This window comes from Garra rufa, chromosome 21 (genome assembly GCF_049309525.1).
Source record: "Garra rufa chromosome 21, GarRuf1.0, whole genome shotgun sequence".
Classification (NCBI taxonomy): domain Eukaryota; kingdom Metazoa; phylum Chordata; class Actinopteri; order Cypriniformes; family Cyprinidae; genus Garra; species Garra rufa.
Window position 1 is genome coordinate 37,290,049 of NC_133381.1, and position 21,016 is coordinate 37,311,064.

Genomic DNA, 21,016 nt, shown 5'->3' on the forward strand with positions numbered 1-21,016 from the left:
TGAATGTCCACACTGCCATTCAATACAATGAAAGTTAGGCAAGATATTTAGTTAGTAAGAAGACTTCCTTCAAAAATCTCTGGTCTGATTTCCTCTTATAGTATTTGAAACAAGCCAACAATTAAAGGATTAGTTCACTTCCAGAATCAAAGTTTCCTGATAATTTACTCACCCACAAGTCATCCAAGATGTTCATGTTTTTCTTTCCTCATTCGAAAAGAAATTTGTGGTTAAAAAGTATAGAATTTCTTTTCTTTTTCTTGTTTTTTTTTGTTTTAGAAAATTACCAATCGTTTTACTAGATAAGACCCTTATTCCTCGACTGGGATCGTGTACAGCCCTTTGAAGCTGCACTGAAATTGCAATTTGGACCCTCAACCCATTGGCTTCCATTGAAGTCCACTATATGGAGAAAAATCTTGGAAAAAACCTTAATTTCTTTTTTAATGAAGAAAGAAAGAAAGACATGAACATGACATGATGACAATTTATTTGAATTTTGATTCTGGAAGTGAGCTAATCTTTTAAAATCCAATCCATTATCTCACTGGGACGTGTGTATAAGAAAAGATAAATGTGTGTGAGACTATTTTAACATACCGTAGAGTTGTGAGTGCTCTTAACAGTTTGTCCATCTTCCCTATAATGCGTCTCAGTGTAATGGCTGGCGAACAGGCCGCTAGAAGAGAAAACACACACACAGACACACAAAATATATTAAGTATTGCATCAGCGAGATCTCCTTCTAAAAAAATCTATATTTTTTAAGGAGAATACTTATGAGTTTATGGTTAATGGTTTGGTCAATAAAATGAATTTTTGAAACATGATATTAAAAGGCCATTTTAAACACTCTTAAAGGGATAATTCACCCAAAAATGAAAATTTGATGTTTATCTGCTTACCCCCAGGGCATCCAAGAAGTAGGTGACTTTGTTTCTTTAGTAGAACACAAACAAAGATTTTTTTTATTTTTATTTTTTTTTATATTTTTTTTTATGTCAGTCATATAATTGCAGTCAATGGGCACCACAGCTTTGAGAGTAAAAAAAAAAACATACACAGACAAAACCAAATTAAACCCTACGGCTCGTGACCAGCATATGCTGGTTAGGTATGTTTTGGTGCTGGTTTATGCTGGTCCTTTGCTGGTCTATGCTGGTCATGTTGCTGGTCAAGGACCAGCATAAACCAGCAAAGGACCAGCATAAACCAGCAAAGGACCAGCATCCCAGCACCAAAACATACCTAACCAGCATATGCTGGTTTTTCAAGAGGGTGTGCAAGACACTGAACAGTATATAAATCATTTTTTACCTCAGATCCACCGCAATGTCCAACATTTCTGAGCGCATTCACAACAGCCATTGCATATATACTCAAAATGGTAATTACTTGCGCTTATCCTAATTGTTGCAACCAATTAAAAACTAAAAGATTAAGTTTACTTGTGCAAACTCATCTGGGAGTGTTTACTTTTCACCGACTCCCAACTTTTGAGCCTGATCAACTGAAAATATGGTTGCTTGCTTTTTGGTCACACGCCGGCGCTCAGGACAGTTGGACATTGCTGTGGATCAGAGGTAAAAAATTATGTAAATACTGTTCACTTTCTTACACAGACCAATTGTTTGGTGTCTTGAGACCTCAATATATCGTCACAAGCCACAGGGTTTAATTTGGTTTTGTCTGAGTATGTTTTTTTGACTCTCAAAGCCTTGGAGCCCATTGACTGCCATTATATGACTGACAGACTGCAACAGTTTGAGTTAAAAATCTTCGTTTGTGTTCTACTGAAGAAACAAAGTCACCTACATCTTGGATGCCCTGGGGGTAAGCAGATAAACATCAAATTTTTATTTTTGGGTGAACATTTCCTATAAAGCACTACTAAAAGCTCACCAAATGTATCTTGTTTATTTACAAAACAGATTATGGAAGTGTGTCAGACAGTACGTAGAGAGTAAACTAGCTTTTCTAAGATGTACATAAACAGGAAAAGTGGGGCATGTGTTGGAATCATAGGAAATGATCAACAGATCCACCAGATCAAATGTTGACTAACCTAAACATATGGCAATATATGCAATAGGATCCAGAGCATTTTTTTCTCAATTTAGTGCACCTTTTCCAAATATTTATTTCACTATTTACCAAACTCTTTGTTTATTTCCAGGTTTAAATATTATTTTGAATCCCACTGTACATAAAAACACTATTCCAGTTGGAATGCTGGTTGAATATGTGCATGTGTGAACAAAGTAGCTGAGAGAAACGCAGGGGAAAAGACTGAGTTGTGCTTGCAAACTTTGCTCAGGCATTGCTGAGAGAGACGACAGAGTGATATGTGACATGATGCTGACATGATGAAATCCAAATGTAATCACCTGAATAACATAAGCAGATCCTCTTAAAGGGCTAGTATATGTGTGTGTGCAGTTTTTCATATTCTCAAATCCTTTTAGAGTGTTTTGTTGTATGTAAGCAAAATTTAAATCAGCTATCCTGCTTTAAAATTATATACAAAAACAAAACAAAACAAACAAAAAACTCTAGAGACCAGCAGCAGAGCCAAAAATCAAACAAGGGAATTTTTAAAAAATTATTCTTTGTAGCCCAGTTTATTTTAAGCCCAATTTAAATGATTTGTACTTAAAATCTTGTTAGTTGATAACAGCTCAGCTGACTAAAAACTAAAAAGATAATGGGGAATTGTTTGCAAAAAGTATTGTGAAGAAATAATCTGGTACAGAAGCATATTACTATTATTATACACATACACACACACCTTAACATCCCTCAAACTTCTCACATTTCTCCTTTAGGCTTATGCATGGCATAATTATTCCCTTGTATACATACACATTCATCAAATGTGCATCAGGATATGAAAACAGATCCATTGTTTGTATTCTCCGGGCAAACTTCATTTCGAATTCGCCTCATGAACCTGCTTGGTTTAGACCTTGGGCTAACGTATTAGTAAAACACACCAGCTCAGCTCCCTCAAGTACGGGGGCTGCTGCCTCCATGGTCGCTGTGAGAACAGTCGTTTTTGCTTTAACGTCATTAGGCCATCCTTCAGTAATGACAGCACTCCAGTCCAATTCCCATTCTCCTCGATTTGATCCACATGCCAGTGGAAGAACGGTTCGTTGTTTTGGAAGGAACTTCAAAGCCTCTAGTCGAAAGGCTTTGATGTTCTTGGGGATGAACTGGTGTGACAGCCATCCGAATCCGAATCCCAAACGTGGCGTGACTCCCTCAGTGCCACAGAGCGATGAGCAAGGGAATGTGGGAGTTCGTCCACAGGGAAGTGTGAATCATAAAAGAAATGCTGAACGTGGTGTAATATGCCAATTAGGGGGGTTACAAAAGAAAAAGTCCACTAAGGCTGGAGTATGATACAAGCCTTGAGTGCTCTACACAATGTTCGCAAGTTGTAGGCAGGCCCGGTTCCAGAACTTAATCACTGAGGGTGCTTCCTAAATTAATGAGGGTGCTCTAAACTTATACCCATAGGCGACATTAGGGGGTAGGAGGGGGAATGGCGCGATAAATTCAAGACTCATTGTGTAGTTTAGAAAGCTTTATTGATTATTATAACGGAATTTTGTGAGATCTCTATAAATTCAGTGCTTTTAGTCATGATAATAAGCGTATTGTAGGCGTATTGTAGCCTACACTTTCCAGGCTACAGTCCATTCAGAATTTGTCTGAAACTGTCTTTTTTCGGACACATACACGCTGCCATGTTTAGGGAATTACATCTGCATATTTATGCTGGATTCATTCTCGAAACAGCAGTGACTAACACAGTGATATCAAAGTAATGCACGGGGCAAAAATATAAATGTGAAAGCAGCCTCAGGGATTTAATTCTGGAGCCGGTCTACCACTGATGTCGCAAGTCCTGAGCCAGATTTTAAAATCAAAATACTTTAGTTTGGTATGTAATGGCAAATTGATTATAATTAGCTTCGTTTTATTTTTAATGAAGTTAATTTAGAAAAAAAGTTTGGAGCATATTTGTTCGTAAATATAAGTTTTTTTTTTATTGTATTATTATTATTTTTAACGAACAGCGCCCAGCGTTAGACTGTCTGTTTGATCAGTTTGCCTACTCAAATCATCATGATTTGCCTAAAATCTATAGATATAAAATAGTTAAAGTATAAAACAATGTTAGTTTAAACGTTAAACCTATATAAATGTGCGGTATATCCAATAGTTTATGCAGAGAGTGGAAGCTAAAGACGCAGGACATGGGCGCCAGTGCATTTTTTTCAGTGGAAGCAATTTAAAATGATCTGTCATTTTTGCTCACAAAGGTAAGAGTAATACATCATTCGGTACTGTAAAGGGTGTAGCGTACTTTTATTTGTGTGCACTTAACAAAACGTATAAAATAGTTTTACATTATTACTTAACGAAATAAAACAAATAGAAAACAAAAACTCTCTCATTATGTAATCCGTAAAGATAAATTTCTCTCTAAAGGCGCGTCCAAAAAGGATTTTTGTTACACTGACTCAGAATACACTAGTTTATTAATATATAATTTAAATAAGCTTTACTCTTTCCGGCCCGACACATTCAGTGTTATTTATTTATATTTGTGGCAATTTTCAGCATATTGTGTGCTTGAGCGCGGATCTGTTCCAGCTGCGCTGCCGTCTGTAACGGTCTCGAAAGTGAAAGCAAAAGCGAAGTCTCCTGTTGTTTCCACCAGCGCGGCATTGTTTTCTTCACCATAATTTATGGATGTCTAAAATATTAAAATAAGGAGAAACCAAAAACAGATAAAACAGGTGCCCACCCGCCTCTGAACTTTGACGTGAAAAATGGCCTAAAGCCAGGGTGCGAATTACGGGGGGTTTGGGGGGGTCTGACCCCCCTAATTAATGCTTTATCCCCCCTGAAGGACATAAACACAAGATGTAGGGGGGTCTTCCTTGTAAATAGTGGTAAATTGTTCGCACTGATCTGTATCTTAAATATTACTCATAGTAAAAATAGTAAATTAATATAAATATAAAATTAACCTGTGACCACCCCTATAAGGGTTCATACCAATCGCCCCAGCAGCCTAAGCGGGAAAATTCAGTCTGCTGAATAGGAAGCCTACCGATAGACACGGCTCTCTAGCGGCTTGTTCCTCTGTGATCGCTCTGGTTTCACTCCCTCCCCCTGTCTCCATCATCACTGCACGGCGACACACCCGCTCAATGTTCCCCTCTATGTGCATTCTGCCTATATACGTTACTGATAATCATTGCTCGACAATAAGGACTGCCCGGGATCAGCGTGCGAGACGCTCGGGACAGTAGACAGGATCGTCAATGGCCAGAACGGGCCATGTAGCTAAAAAGAAAACGTCTGTTTCTAACTCGCATTTGCGACTAAAAAGTAGTACGTGCGACTGTGAAAAAAATATTTAGGAGCACCATGTGCGACTGACCCCATCAGCAAATTTGTGTTTGCGCTCAGGGGAGCTTCAAAGGTTTCTACACGTTTTTGCAACGTTGAGTAATGTATTACACACATATCTCACGAATCCTTTCATAAACAAAGTGTAGAGAGAGTGTAAATAAGAGACTGATTGTGCAGTAAGTTATAGAGAGCGCCGTTGATTATAATAGAGCTTTGTGATATCGCAAACTAAGATGAGTGACAACTTTTAATAATTTTTGTGGGAGTTTGTAAATGAAGTACTGATTTAATACAAGTTATTATATATATATTTTTTTTTTTAATACAAGAAGTTATTATTAAGTGACTTACATTGTCTGACTATAACACTGTTGCCTGATTTTGATTTTGGTCTGAAACAAGTCACAACTGAGCCGCTGTGCATCTCCATTCAAACACAGCGGTATTTCGTTTATGAATGAACGTGCGTTTTTAAACGAATCTAGTGAAATGATTCAATTTCCAATTCATTAAGAGTCACTTGCTTTATTCCCGATTGAACCATCCGTTCGAACGAATCAAATGAATAATATGATTCAGTAATTAAATCAGTCTCTTGCCGCCACCTGCTGGCAGATATCTGTATTCAAAATTGTTCAAACATGAATTTATGAATTTGATTGCACTCATGGCACCTCTGAGTCTAATTAAACATATGAAAAGGTAAAAACAAAGGTAAAAAAAAAATCTTGGATGACCACCGTAAATACAAAACTTTTAACATAAATTCTGCTTAATAACACTCTATTTACTAATATTGTTTAATTTTCTTCTTTGCAACAACATTCCTTTAATAGGAGTCCTCCATTTATGTATAGTTAACTGCTGATCTGGGACCATCAACCTGGACATACTGTTGTGCATAAATTTAGTTACATCACAATTATAATTTTTTTAAATCGTCAACTGTATTTAAGGAAATATACAGTTATATTTGGCTTTTGACACATTATTTAAAATGTGGCTAAAAATAACTATTAACTTTCTTTTTTTTTTTTGGTTGGTTGGTTGGGCCAGTGAAAATTTTGGCAGGGCAAGTAAAAATCTGAACCACTGGCCCGATTGGACCAGTAGAAAAAATCCTTAGCGTTGAACCCTGGATAATGCTCGTTGGAAAAGCAAACTGCATGTCTAGTATTTAACATATCGCATATATATTAGTTTTGCACACAATATCTATTTTGTACACGCTTGTACAAAAACAACTATAAAAAGCTGACCCCCCCGATTGTCAAGGTATAATTCGCACACTGCCTAAAGCCCAGCAACTAGAGGTGTAAAAAAGTCGGCCAGTCGGCCGGGGCTGAAATGCAACGCTCTAATTGACTGCTTTGATGCGTTACAATATGGTAGGGCATTGTTAATGCTTACAGCAGAAAAATAAATCGTTTTTTTAACGATTATGCACTGGATTGTTATCTAAATCTGCAATAAAATAACATTATTACAGCTTTAAGTGAGGGTGCTATTGATTTCGTTTGAGGGTGCTTAGCACCCTCAAGCACCCCCGTAGAACCGGGCCTGGTTGTAGGCCTTGTAAAAGGTCACTGAAAGCTCAAGACTGTACATGAATAGAGATGTACATGCAGAACTCCACATGGAAACCCATTTATGCCTACATGGTAATTGTGCGATTAACATGATGAAGTCTGTTTTAATTATGTATTCTATTTTATTATTAATAAATCCAAATTTTTTGATGCGCATCACAATTTATAAAAAAACTGTGAGGTCTTTTAGTGAGATCACACTATGAGATATAAAGTCACACTGCAAGTCTCACATGTGAGGTACAACGTTGCAACTGTTGTTCTGCTAATTTACACTGTCTAAACCAAGGAAAAATGTGTGGAAGCTGCTAAATCATACAGAGAAGGACTTAGTAAGCAGGAAGGGGCGCAATATTTTGACACACTCAAGTTAATAGGTGGTAAAGATACGTATGAGTAGTATTAATTATGATATTAGCCTAATATTTCACCTACCTGACCAGAAATGATAAGAACAAACAAATCTTGGTTCAGTTTGGCCAACCACAAACACCTTTTGTTCTTCAGACAGTTTTTTGCAGTCTTCTCCTTGATTTGCTATAACTTTTGGCAGTCTATAGTACTCTAAATGTTTTTTTTTTCCGGTCTGACTGATTAGTGCAGCCCAAAACATAACAATAGCTGACCATTTTCAGCAGCAATAATCAACAAAATATGCAAGTTTTGTTCGATTCAGTGGCATTGTTTTTTTGTGTACAAAGTTCCAACTGCGATATATAAAGTCATTTTTAGAGACATAGTCACATTGTGAGATATAGTCGCAATTGTGAGATATGAAGTTGCAATTATGAAAAGCAGAGTTGTAATTGTAATTTATATAGTCATTATATAATAACAATGTTCGTTTGAACGAATCGGTTAAATGAAAGACTCAATGACTTATGCAGTGATATGCTGCCACCTACTGGCAATTTTTGGCTCATATTTAAAGCACAAAAACATTTTCAGCTAAATATTGTGTAAATGTTGTTATTCGCAAAATTCCAGAAAATATCGAGATATAATTTTTGCCTTTGCCGCACACCCCTTGCTGGAATTGCCATATATAGTCCTTTTTTGTAAGATATAACTACATACTGTATGAAAGTCGCAATTATGATAAACAATATTGGAATTGCGTTAAGGAAAAGCTGGAATTGCAATATAGAATATGACGTCACATTGCAAGGGGTTGTATAAAGTCACAATTGTTATATACTAAGTTGCAACTGCAGTGAAGTTGTTTTGTGAGATACAGTGGCATGCGAAAGTGTGGGGACCCCTTGCAGAATCTGTGAAAATGTGAATAATTTTAACAAAATAAGAGAGATCATAATAAAATGAATGTTATTTTTTAATTTAGTTCTAACCTGAGTAAGATATTTTGCATCACATATATAGTCCACAAGACAAAAACTAGCTGAAATGATCCCTTAAAAAGTTTGGGAACCCTTGGTTCTTAATACTGTGTGTGGTTACCTGGATGATCTACGACTGCTTTTTTTGTGATGGTTGTTCACAAGTCCCTTTTTTGTTCTGAACAGTTAAACTGAGCACTATTTTTCATGCAGATTTTTCAGTTTTCTAGAATCTTTTGCATATGTAATCCCTTTCCAGCAGTGACTATAATTTTGAGATCCATCTTTTCATACTGAGGACAATTGAGGGACTCAAACACCGGGGGGTGAAAACTTTTAGAATTTGATGATCAAGGTAAATTGTACTTAATTTGTCTTCCAGGAAACATGCAAGTATTTTCTGTTGCTTCCGAAGGGTAGTACTAAATGAAAAAAAAAGAGAAGGTATTTCAACAAAAGAAAAATTTGGATATTTTCATCCTGTTCAAAAGTTTTCACACCCTGGCTCCTAATGCATCATGTTACATGGACTGTATGTAAACATCTCTCTTATTTTGTTAAAATTATTCACATTTTCACAGATTCTCCAAGGGGTTCCCAAACTTTTGCATGCCACTGTATAAAGTCATATTGTGAGATATAAAGTCACACTGCAATGACCTTTTCTACTTTTACTCTGAGGCATAAATAGGCTCCATAATAACTTCATGCGCCACACTTCCCTGTCTGATTTGCCTGAAGACATTCATGTCATAATGTATTTGGAGAGTGGTGAGTTAATAAGGAATTTAAAAACATACTTGGATAGCCCCCTGTCGATAACTTTAACTGTTGCTATTTTAATATTTTATGTTGCGAACAATTTTCGATGTCTTAAAGTAGGTAATGGCATCCGTCTCAGAATAACTCTCACTACACAGTTACCCCAGTAAGCACAGGCACAGTGACCCACAAAAGGGTGTTTGATAGAGGGCAATATGAACTTTCTCACAGACAGCATCGTAAGCACTTCAGTACTTATAAAGACATCCTTTAACAAACCTGCAGAGAAGTGCAACTTGTCTAATGATCAACTAAAAAGGCCAGAGAGCAGTGCTATGTGTGCATGAAGTAGATCTGAACTCAGTGTCTTGAGATATGAAACATTGAGCTTCTCTAATCCTCTACTCAATCTCCTTGAAATCCCAGCCCAGAACATACAGAGGATGGGTGAAGAGGTGAAACACACTCAGTGGAATCAAGCAGTGTGTAAAAGAGACTTCCCTGCTCCACTAATTTAAAACGATTTTGTAGCTTTTATATACACACGCACAAATATATACCGTTTAAATGTTAAGGGCCAGCTATTTTTTATTTTATTTTACAAAAATTAACTGCATTATTCAAGGATATGACAAAAATAGCAAAAGGTAGTGCTAGTAGCTAGTTGCAACCATTTCATGTAATCAAAATAATGGCATCCCCAATAGTCCAAAAAAATTATAAAACAATTTGGATTTTTCAAATAACGTAAATCTTTAAGGGGTTTTCTACTACATATTTCAGTAAAAGACATAATTTACATTATATTAAGCCAAACAAGTCTTAATATTTCACAACATTATTGTATTTTTGATTAAAAAAAAAATGCAACCTTGGTGAACATAAGAGACTTTTATTATAAATATACTACATAATCTATACAGTATAGAACTCAAATGTACTATAATGGGTACAATTAGTACTGACCAGCACTTGCATACACGGCATGTTTATTTATTTCCTCAGAGTTTAGATACATCAAACACTCATTAAAAGACCACCTCAGGTGGCTTTATTTAAGAGGCTAATTCATTCTGAGCAAAGTAAATACATAAAGAAATATGCAACATAAAATGCCTCCATCTATAATTAATCTGTACATACGCACACAGCAGTCAACGTTGCCTATTATGACTAAAATCAATAACCATCGATCCCTGAAATTTCACAGCCTGCTGACTTCCATTATATGTAGATAGCAATCTAATTACAGGTTTGTTCGCAGACTCAGGTTAATCGTGATACATGCACTTGTTCATTAGATGCTGCGGAGGGGAAAAAGATTAATCTGCACTCTTTCATTTCTCAGTTTTTCAGGCTACAGTGACCTTTGACAGAAAAACAGACCACAGGCTTTGTTTGTGATGGTGGTACTAAGGTACTTACTTTGATATATACTATATTACAATCTATATTTATGTTGCCTAGCACTTCAGTTTAAGTCAAAAATGTACATTTTACCAAAATAAGAGGGGTCATACAGAAACACGACGCATTAAGAGATGGGGGATGAAAACTTTTGGAATTTTAAGATCAGGGCAAATTTGACTTATTTTGTCTTCTGGGAAACAAGTAAATATCTTCTTTAGATTCTGAAGGGCAGTCCTAACTAAAAAAAATATGATATTTTTAAGCAAAATGAGAAAAACTTGCACATTTTTATTTGGTTCAAAAGTTTTCAACCCCACATTCTTAATGGATCGTTTTTTTCCTTCTGAAGCATCACTGAGCATTTGAATCTTCTGTAATAGTTGCATATGAGTCTCTCAGTTGTCCTCAGTGTGAAAAGATGGATCTCAAAATCATACAGTCATTGTTGGAAAGGGTTCAAAATGCTGAAAAAACTGAATTTGCAGATTTTTCTGACGAACAGTGGGCAGTTTAACTGTTCAGGACAAACAAGGGACTCATGAACAACTATCACTAAAAAACAAACAAAAAAACAGGTAACAACACAGTATTATGAACTAATTTTTAAACGGGGTCATTTTCATGAATTATTTTCTCTTATTCAGGTCAGTATTAAATAAAAAAAACATGCATTTTGTATGAGCAAATTATTTTGGTAAAATAATTAACATTTTGCAGATTCTTCAACTGTACCCGGTACAAAAATATGCAGTATTATCATGGCACATATTGGAAACGACATTTCCAATTTGTCCAAAAATCATGCCATTGCCAAATTACCATATTAATATTTTTGGCACTTAAAGTCAGTGAAGCGCAGACTTCATGCTTTTCACTTTTTTTTTCATATCCTTCTATTCTATTAGTCTGTTAATTGACTTCATATCTGACTAATACGGTTTTAACAGTCAGGGGAAAAAAATGAGCTCTGAAACGTTTAAGCGGAAGCGGGAAGTCTCACTGGAGAAGAGAGAAAGTGCAAGAGGTCTTGAACATCATTTGGCCTCTTTAATTAGACAGTTCATAGCTCTGCTGGAAATTAAAAGTGCCCATTACTGTGCTTTCTGACACTAACAGGCTCTAAAATGGACACACAAGTGACAGCAGCACTGAGACTGAAATACTGTGAATGGAGACACATATTTGTAAAACCACTATTTTTAACTTGAAGTGGCATCTTAAAAACAGGACGCATGTGGTGTCAGATGCTGAAAAAGTAGCGAGATCTGATTCTCTTTCGCTTTTTCTCTCCATCTCTCTCTTTTGAGCTGGTAATCTTGTTTATTTTATAAAGTCTTTTTTTTTTTTTTCGCTCTCATCTTCTCTCTGGGTTGAAGCGTGTTACCAAAGCAGACACCGACATTGAAGAAAGTAAACCAGCTCTCACACAAACACACACAGACATACTAGAGAACATGACTGGTCTGAAGACCTAATTCTATTTCCACACATTGCTGTGTCTCCAATTGATTTAGCTTTCCACACAGATTCACAACACAAGATTCACATAATGGGATGAGATGGGGGATGGTTGAGGATGAAGGACAAGATGAAATCCTCCAGGCTAAAGAAATATTTTTCTATATTCTCACTGTCTGGGTGCAGGAATCAAGGCTACATACTGTGCATCTTTGAACACTAGCTTATAATTTAAAACAAACAAACATAGATGCACAGGAGAACACAATTGTATCTCCCTACACTGCAAAAAATATTTTTAACCAGTATTTTTTAGTAAATATAATATCTAAACAGCCTTTTCAGTCAATGTTTTTTCTTGTTTTAACTAAAAATTTAAAAAAGTTAATTGCGTTTTTGCATAAAACGGGAAAAATAATTGTCAGCAGAGTAAAAAAATATATAAATTAGGATTCTCTAAACATAATCACATCCTGTTGGTTCTCTAGCAAATTTATCTTATTTAAGATGTTGAGTTTTTTTTTTTTTTACTAAAAAAAAATACATAAATACTAATTAACAACATTTGATGTTTACTTTCTCTTTCTTTAGTGAACTTTCTTCTGTAGCCTTCTGTCATGTGTGTAACTCTGTATGTGGAAAAATCTCAGGAAGCCCAGTTCCTTTGGTGTGTTTTCAGGCTCTAGGGTGTTTCAGTATGTGAGTGTATATCGGTCTTTGTATTTGTTTGTGCGTGTCTGTGGGGAATGGATTCAAAGATCAGCCAGTATGTTGGAAGTGTCCTTGAAGAACACACCATCCTCTTATACATGAAGCATGTGTGAGTTTGTGTCTTTGTTCTGTTCACACAACATACAGCAAGCTTGGCTTTCAAATCCAGTCTTTACGTATCATTTTTATTTAGTTTCAAGTCATATTATGTTTCTAAACATCAGAATTCAATGCTGCGCGAACTAGCCAGATATACCAAAGAAAAATCAGTCTTTTGCTTATAACAAAGTTAAAGAGCGTAATTGCAATATTTTGAGATTGCTTTCATTCAACAATTCAACAAATGAGAATTCAAAGGGAAAGTCATATTCATGCTGTTCCAAACCTGAAAGACCTTCTTTTTTTGTTTGGAACACAAATTAAGATATTTTTTGCTGAAATCCGAGAGCTTTCGGACCCTGCATAGACAGCAATGCAACTACCATGTTCAAGGCCCAGAAAGGTAGTAAGGACATTGATAAAATAGTCCATGTGACATCAGTGGTTCGAAGTTAATTTTAAGAAGCAGCTTTTTGTGTGCAAAAAAAACAAAAATAATTACCTTATTCAACTATTTTAGTCTTCGTTTGTGGTACTCTATTGAACGTGCACCGAAGACAGACACAGAAGAGAAGAAATTGTTAAATAAAGTTATCATTTTTGTTTTCTTAGCACACAAAAAGTATTCTTGCAGCTTCATTACATTACAGTTGAAGCACTGATGTCAAACAGACTATTTTAATGATTTCTTTACTTTCTTTACTAAAACGCCTTAAACGTTGTAGATGTGTTGCTGTTTATGTAGGGTCGGATTATATAAAAAATAACTTAATTTGTGTTCTGAAGATGAACGAAGGTCTTACGGGTTTGGAACGACTTGAGGGTGAGTAATTAGAGACAGAATTTTCACTTTTGGCTGAACTTTCCCTTTAATGCTCAATAACTTAACTTTAAGACACAATGGGCCAGTTTTACTAAACAGGGCAAAGCTTTCCAAAACAGCATCGATGGGAGAGAATTTTTGCGGGTGATTTACTAACAATGTGCAAATTAAAGAACACAGACGCACATCTCATTTACATATCGACCAACACAATATACCAAGCGCAGTGCAAATTAGCACAAAAAAAGAACAAAGAAATTAAAGGTTTGGTAGAAGTTTTGATAGATCTGGTATTGCTTGACTCCTAATTGAGGGTTCCAAGTCATCTTTTATTTTAGTTATTTAAAAATAACACGGCTTAGCAAATGATATGTTCGAATAATGTGTTCTTCTGGCATTCCAAATAAATTAATACGTGTCGAAAAAATCCTTTCCTTTCTACCACACGCTCTCTGTTCTCTGTGGACTGCAAAAAATGTTTTTCTTACTTAGATTTTTTGTCGTTTCCAGACAAAATATCTAAAAATTCTTAAATCAAGAAGGATTTTCTAGAAGAGTAAAAATTATTGTCTTGTTTTCAGAAAAAAACAAGCCAAAATTGAGCACATCTTTGCTTGAAACAAGCAAAATAATCTGCCAATGGGGTAAGAAAAATAATCTTGTTTTCTGTTTGAAATAAGATTTTTTTTGCTTGTTCTATTTTGGATGATTCGTTTGAATATACTGGTGAAAAAAAAACAGCTAAAACCAGCCCAGGCTGGTTGACCAGGGCTGGTTTTAGCTGTTTTAGCTGGTCAGCAGGCTGGTTTAAGAGGGGTTTTGTCCACTTTCTGGAGCTAAAACCAGCTACTTCCAGCCTAAACCAGCTAATAACAGCAAACCAGCCTAGGCTGGTTTTAACTGTTTTTTTTTCAGCAGACTCTCCTCTCATAACTTGTGCGTCTGAAACTCCTATAATGCATATTTAATAAGGTCAGGCACAAAAATAAATGTGTCCACCCCTTTTTAAGTGCCAATTCTTCACTGCGCGTCTTTGGTAAAACCTGACAGTACAATTTTGCGCAGGTGCAAGCTGTTAATAAAACTAGCTCAATATTTCCAGATACTTTACCTATTTTTGCTTGCCAAACAGAAATATTTCCAAACTAATCTAGAGGTAAAAAGCTTTGAATCTTCGAGAAACACACACTTAAGATTAACTAATGAGTTTGGTGAATGATTCAATGACTTGCTTGTTTTAATCTGAATTAATCTATTCAAGGGACTCAATGATTTATTTGTTCCTTTCCTGACTGAATCAGTGTTTTGAACAAATCATTTGCGTCAATAAATAGTGGTGTAACAGTTTTAGACAATAGGATCAGTGCAGTATTCTTCTGCATCAACAATAGACCATTTTTATTCTATTCACAGACCACTTTACTTTTTTATTTCTCCTATTTCCCTTCATTCCTTCTTTCGTTATATTTTAACAATATTTACTCCCCTGCCTCTCCTGGACCGAATCTAATCTAAACTCTGAGGACCACATGAAGCAAACAGTTGTACGCTCTCTGACTGCCCATCCATTACAGACACAGCACTGTGAGTTGGGAAGTTTGTACTTAATGTTTGATGTTGTGTTACTGTCGTGGAGGCAGCCAAAGCAAATCACTGAACTGTACAGATGTTGAGTGATCCTTAGTGAGGAAATCTGTGACTCACTTGATGATAAATAACAAATGACAGCCCAGAAACTTTGTTCTCAGCTGGGGGGAGAGAGAAACTGTAGCTTTCATGATCATTAAGAACTTCTTCAAACCACAGATCCTCTACTTCACTAGTTGGAGAGAAAAGGGCGTTCACACTTGAATACAATTTAGCAGATTTCGGCTCCTGGCTCTTGTAAATATGTGCTATTTCTCTGTGTCGGTTTCCACGCCATTAACCGCTTTCCCAGTCTATTTTTTCCCCTCTCTCTCAGTCTCCCTAAAGACTCACTGATGCTTCTGTACTAGTTTAATAGAGTCTCCTCTTCGGCTCATTACACAGGTCTGACCAACCTTCTGGCATTTTCTGTTCTGCCTTATTTATGACGGTACATCTGATCTGTGTATGATCAGTCAGACTGAAAGAGTGCGTCTGCGGTCAAAGGATGAGATTTGATTGCTTTTTTGTCAGGATGTAAAATCCTAAGAACAGTGTGTGTAATGATTGTGAGATTGTGAGGCTTCAAAACATCTGAGTAATGCAGTAGAAGTGTGTTTTCACTGCGGAGCATTCTTCATTAACTAATCCAGATGCCTAGCACAAAAAACAGCTAGCAAAGCTTTTGTTTGGTCAGCTTGTTGTTAGCTAGGGTATAGCAAAAGTAACAAAGACAGATGACATGAGAAAATGACAAATGAGAATGGAAAAAACGGGGGGGAAAGGCTCAGTTTACACATCGTACCCAGCTAAAGGCTGGAAAACACTACAGAACTTTTAAAATATGAACCGATTTTGTAGACAGTCTCTGTTTGGATGGAATTATAGAGTCTGTGTCCATCATACTCTACACGATTGTCTCTAAAATCTGTAAACTCAAATCTAGACGAACCCTGACTAGCGTCTGTAAATTGGTACAAAAATCTGGTCAAAAGTTCTCTGGCTATGTTCCAAAAACATTTGAAAAATAATAAATGTTCACATAATCGAAAAAAAAATGGTTCTTAGAGTATATTTATAACTCTGGACCATAAAACCAGTCATAAGGGTCAATTTTTTGAAAGATTGAGGTTTATACATGATCTGAACGCTGAATAACTAAGCTTTCGATTGATGTATGTTTTTTAGGACAATATTTGGTCAAGATACAGTTATTTGAAAATCTGAGGGTGCAAAAAAAATCTGAATATCGAGAAAATTGCCTTTAAAGTTGTCCAAATGAAGTTCTTAGCGATGCATATTACCAATTAAAAATAACGTTTTGATATATTTACAGTAGGAAATGTACAAAATGGAACATGATCTTTACTTGATTTTTGGCATAAAAGAAAAATCAATAATTTTAGGTAGAAACATCCATTTTGAAGCATTTAGATCAGTTTAAACAATCAACAAAAAGATTCTTCTACATTCAGAGATAGTTGGAAGCTTCTATAAACATCATACTGCGTTTTATCAACATGCGGCAAACCCGATTGTTTTGAGGTGCAAGTTCTCAATGCAGCTGCAAACGTTTCTCAGAAAGTGCTGTAGCTCTCTGCAGGTCTTTTTACAGCTTCCTGTGAATAACTTCCCTTTGGATACAATACTCAGATCATTGTTTGTCAGCTCTCTCTCTCCCTCTTTCTGAAAACCCCCTTGTTTTTCACTGGAGCGTTTCCTCTATTTTTGCTGTTACCGCAACCGCTCGATAAAAAAGAATCACTTCCTGGTTTGACTGTTGACCTTCAGTGATGAGATCATGGAGCGGTCAGCTGCTAAAGACTCATGGGAAAACAAAGTGAGGTGGAATGGCTGTGAGACCGAGACCTTTAAAGCTTCAGAGCTCAGTGTGGAGAGAAGCTCAAGCTAGAATTTCGATAAGACTGCTCTGAGTGCTCACAGTCTAACTTTCTATGCTGCAAATTGGCAGCAATCATGTTTTTAAATGCTGAAAATTAGTTAGTATAAAATAATTTCTTATATTTGTCTTTGCGCATGTTAAGCATACTTTTATACCAATCAATTTTTTAAAGAAAGAATGTAACAATTTAATTCAGCAAGGACACATTTAATTGATTAAAAGTGATCATACAATTATTACAAAAGCAATTATTACAAGAGATTTCTATTTTGTAATTGAAATAAATGGATCACAAAATATTCCGGAAAATGTATTCATCCCTTTGTCATCCAAGATATTCCAAGATGTCTTTCTTTCTTTAGTCGTGAATAAATTATGTTTATTGAGGAAAATATTTCAGGATTTCTCTCCATATAGTGGACTTCTATGGTATCCTAGAGTTTGAACTTGTAAAATGCAGTTTAAATGCAGCTTCAAAGGGCTCTAAGCGATTCCAGCTGAGGAAGAAGGGTCTTATCTAGCGAAATGATTGGTTATTTTCTAAAAAAAATTTACAATTTATATACTTTTTGACCTCAAATGCTCATCTTGTCTAGCTTTGTGTGTACACTGTGTATTCCACTTCAAGACATTTAGGGTAGGTTGAAAAACTTCCATCTCATTTTCTCCTCCAACTTCCAAATCGTCCTATATCACTGTTTTACCTTGTTTTAAGGTTTGAATGTTTATTTAGAGACCTTTGAAGCTGCATTTAGACTGCATTTTGGACGTTTGAACTCATGGACACCACAGAGGTCCACTATATGGAGAGAAATCCTGAAATGTTTTCCTCAAAAAACATAATTTCTCTACGACTGAAGAAAGAAAAGACAAGAATCTCATCTTGGATGACAAGAGGTTGAGTAAATTATCTATCAATTTTTGTTCTGGAAGTGAACTAATCCTTTAAGCACCAAATCAACATATGATGATTGCATTGAGAGATCATGTGACACGTCTAGATTAATAGCTGCTGAAAATTCAGCTGCCATCACAGGAACACATTACTTTCATGTGTGGGTGGAGATAATGGACAACACTTACAAGAGACAAGTCAAACAAAAATAGACCACAAACTGGGAGTCAAAAAAGTGAGGAGAAAGTTAACATAAACAAAAGAATAACTGCATACAGTACACAGAACGTATTGGCACAGAATTATTAAAAATATCTCTTCTATAAAAACGTCAAAAAAAAACTGCAGTTCCTCGCTTTCCAAAGTTTAGATGACTTCTGTGAATCGGCTGACTTAGATAAATATGCCAAGGACTCGTCTGAACATTACACTTCATAAAGCCCATATGAAAAATAATCCAGAAAGGCATAATTTACCATATACTTGGCAATGCCTTATTTCACCCTTATGCTCTCTATTCTTTTTTTTTTCATCTAAGCAGCCTGCTGATGACAAACCAATCCATACAGCATTTCAAACGAGCTGCGCTTGCTTCATTGAGGGATGGTTAGAACCAAATTACATTAGCATAACTCGCCCTCTGTGTTTCTCTCGTTCTATTTCATACCCTGCCACCAACTGTGGATAATGCACTAGACTAGAGCACACACACACACACACACACACACACACACACACACACACACACACACACACACACACACACACATGTTGGGTTTACATGTTTTATGGGGACATTCCATAGGCGTAATGGTTTTTATACTGTACAAACCGTATTTTCTATGGCCCTACACCTACCCTACACCTAAACCTAGCCCTCACAGGAGATTGTGCATACTTTTACTTCCTCAAAAAAACTCATTGTGTATGATTTATAAGCCTGTTTCCTCATGGGGACCTGAGAAATGTCCCCACAAGGTCAAAATCTACTGGTATTCCTATCCTAGTGGGGACATTTGGTCCCCACAACGTGATGAATACCAGGTACACACACACACACACACACACACACACACACACGTTGGGTTTACATGTTTTATGGGGACATTCCATAGGCGTAATTGTTTTTATACTGTACAAACCATACTTTCTTTCGCCCTACACCTACCCTACACCTAAACCTAGCCCTCACAGGAGATTGTGCATACTTTTACTTACTCAAAAAAACTAATTGTGTATGATTTATAAGCCTGTTTCCTCATGGGGACCTCAGAAATGTCCCCACAAGGTCAAAATCTACTGGTATTACTATCCTTGTGGGGACATTTGGTCCCCACAACGTGATGAATACCAGTACACACACACACACACACACACACACACACACACACACACACACATTGAGACAACAAAAAACACTGATGTAAGCTTCGCCTCATTGCTCTTTCTGCTTATGATTCCACATCTCTGACAGCTGACCCACTTTACAGAGGTCAAAAGCGCTTGAGTTAAGCCTATTCTTGCTTTCTATGCCTTAAATTACATATTAAACATTTAAATACAGAGGAAAACAAACAAGCTTTTGTAAGTAATTAGGGATTGTGGAGTGAACATGGTACAGTGGCATGCGAAAGTTTGGGAACTTCTTGCAGAATCTGTGAAAATGTGAGTAATTTTAACAAAATAAGAGAGATCATACAAAATGCATGTTATTTTTTTTATTTAGTACTGTCCTGAGTAAGCTACTTCTCATAACAGATGTTTACCTATAGTCCACAAGACAAAGAAATTATAACAATAATTACGGTTGCCTGGATGATCTACGATATTTTTTATGTTTTATTTTGTGATGGTTGTTCATGAGTCCCTTGTTTGTTCTGAACAGTTAAACAGAGAAAAATCTACAGAAAATCCTCTAGGTCCTGCAGATTCTTTAGTTTTCCAGCATCTTTTGCATATTTGAACCCCTTCCAGCAGTGACTATGATTTTGAGATCCATCTTTCCACACTGAGGACAACTGAAGGACTCAAACACAACTACTAAAAAGGTTCAAACATTCACTGTTTCTCCAGAAAGAAACAGAGCATTAAGAGCCAGGGGGTGAAAACTTTTGAACAGGACGAAGATGTCCAAATTTTTCTTATTTTGTTAAAAAAGAAAAAAAAAAAAACATTTAGAACTGCCCTTTGGAAGCAACAGAAGATACTCCTGTTTCCAAAAAGACAAGTACAATTTACCTTGATCTTAAAATTCCAAAAGTTTTCACCCCCGTGTTTCTGCATTGGAAAATGTATCATGTTTCCTTCTGGAGCGTCAGTGAATGTTTGTAAACTTTTTTAATAGTTGTGTTTGAGTCGCTCAGTGAGAAAAGATGGATCTCAAAATCATACAGTCACTTCTGGAAAAGGTACAAATATGCAAAAGAAGAATCTGCAGGACTTGGACGATTTTTCTGAAGGAAAGAAAAATCAGAACAAACAAGGGATTCATGAACAACCATCACAAAACCAAAAAAAGAGTCATAGATCATCCAGATAACCACACACACATATATAAGAACCAAGGGTTTGTCTTGTGAACTATATGCTAACATCTCATGTAAAATATCTACTCAGGACAGTACTAAATAAAAAATAACACACATTTTGTATGATCTGTCTTTTTTGTTAAAATTACTCACATTAAGTTCCCAAACTCTTGCATGCCACTGTAACTGTCTTTGAAAACTGTATCAAAATTCATCAGCATGATATTAGGAAATTGTGGTTGCCAGAATGTTGCCAAATAAGTTGGGTCGTTTAGAAATTAAAAGTACAACAAACTCAATAAACAGCAAGATTGGAAACATCATTCATGTCCTTAATACAAAAAAGTTATGTGACGCAGTTTAATACAAAGGGTTAGGGATGTTTTTAATTCCAATTATGAGCAATAATAATAGTGCTCCTTGCCTTAAAAGCATATTTCTT

The 21,016-nt window shown here is 36.0% G+C and overlaps 1 protein-coding gene across 1 annotated transcript in view; it reads right to left on the reverse strand.

Moving 5' to 3' along the window:
• The window catches only part of adam12b (ADAM metallopeptidase domain 12b), a 145,386-nt gene that overhangs the window by 89,452 nt on the left and 34,918 nt on the right, over positions 1-21,016 (reverse strand). The window contains exon 4 of the mRNA XM_073827314.1: positions 601-679. Coding sequence (XP_073683415.1) covers positions 601-679 — 79 coding nt within the window. The remainder of the gene's footprint in view (positions 1-600; positions 680-21,016) is intronic.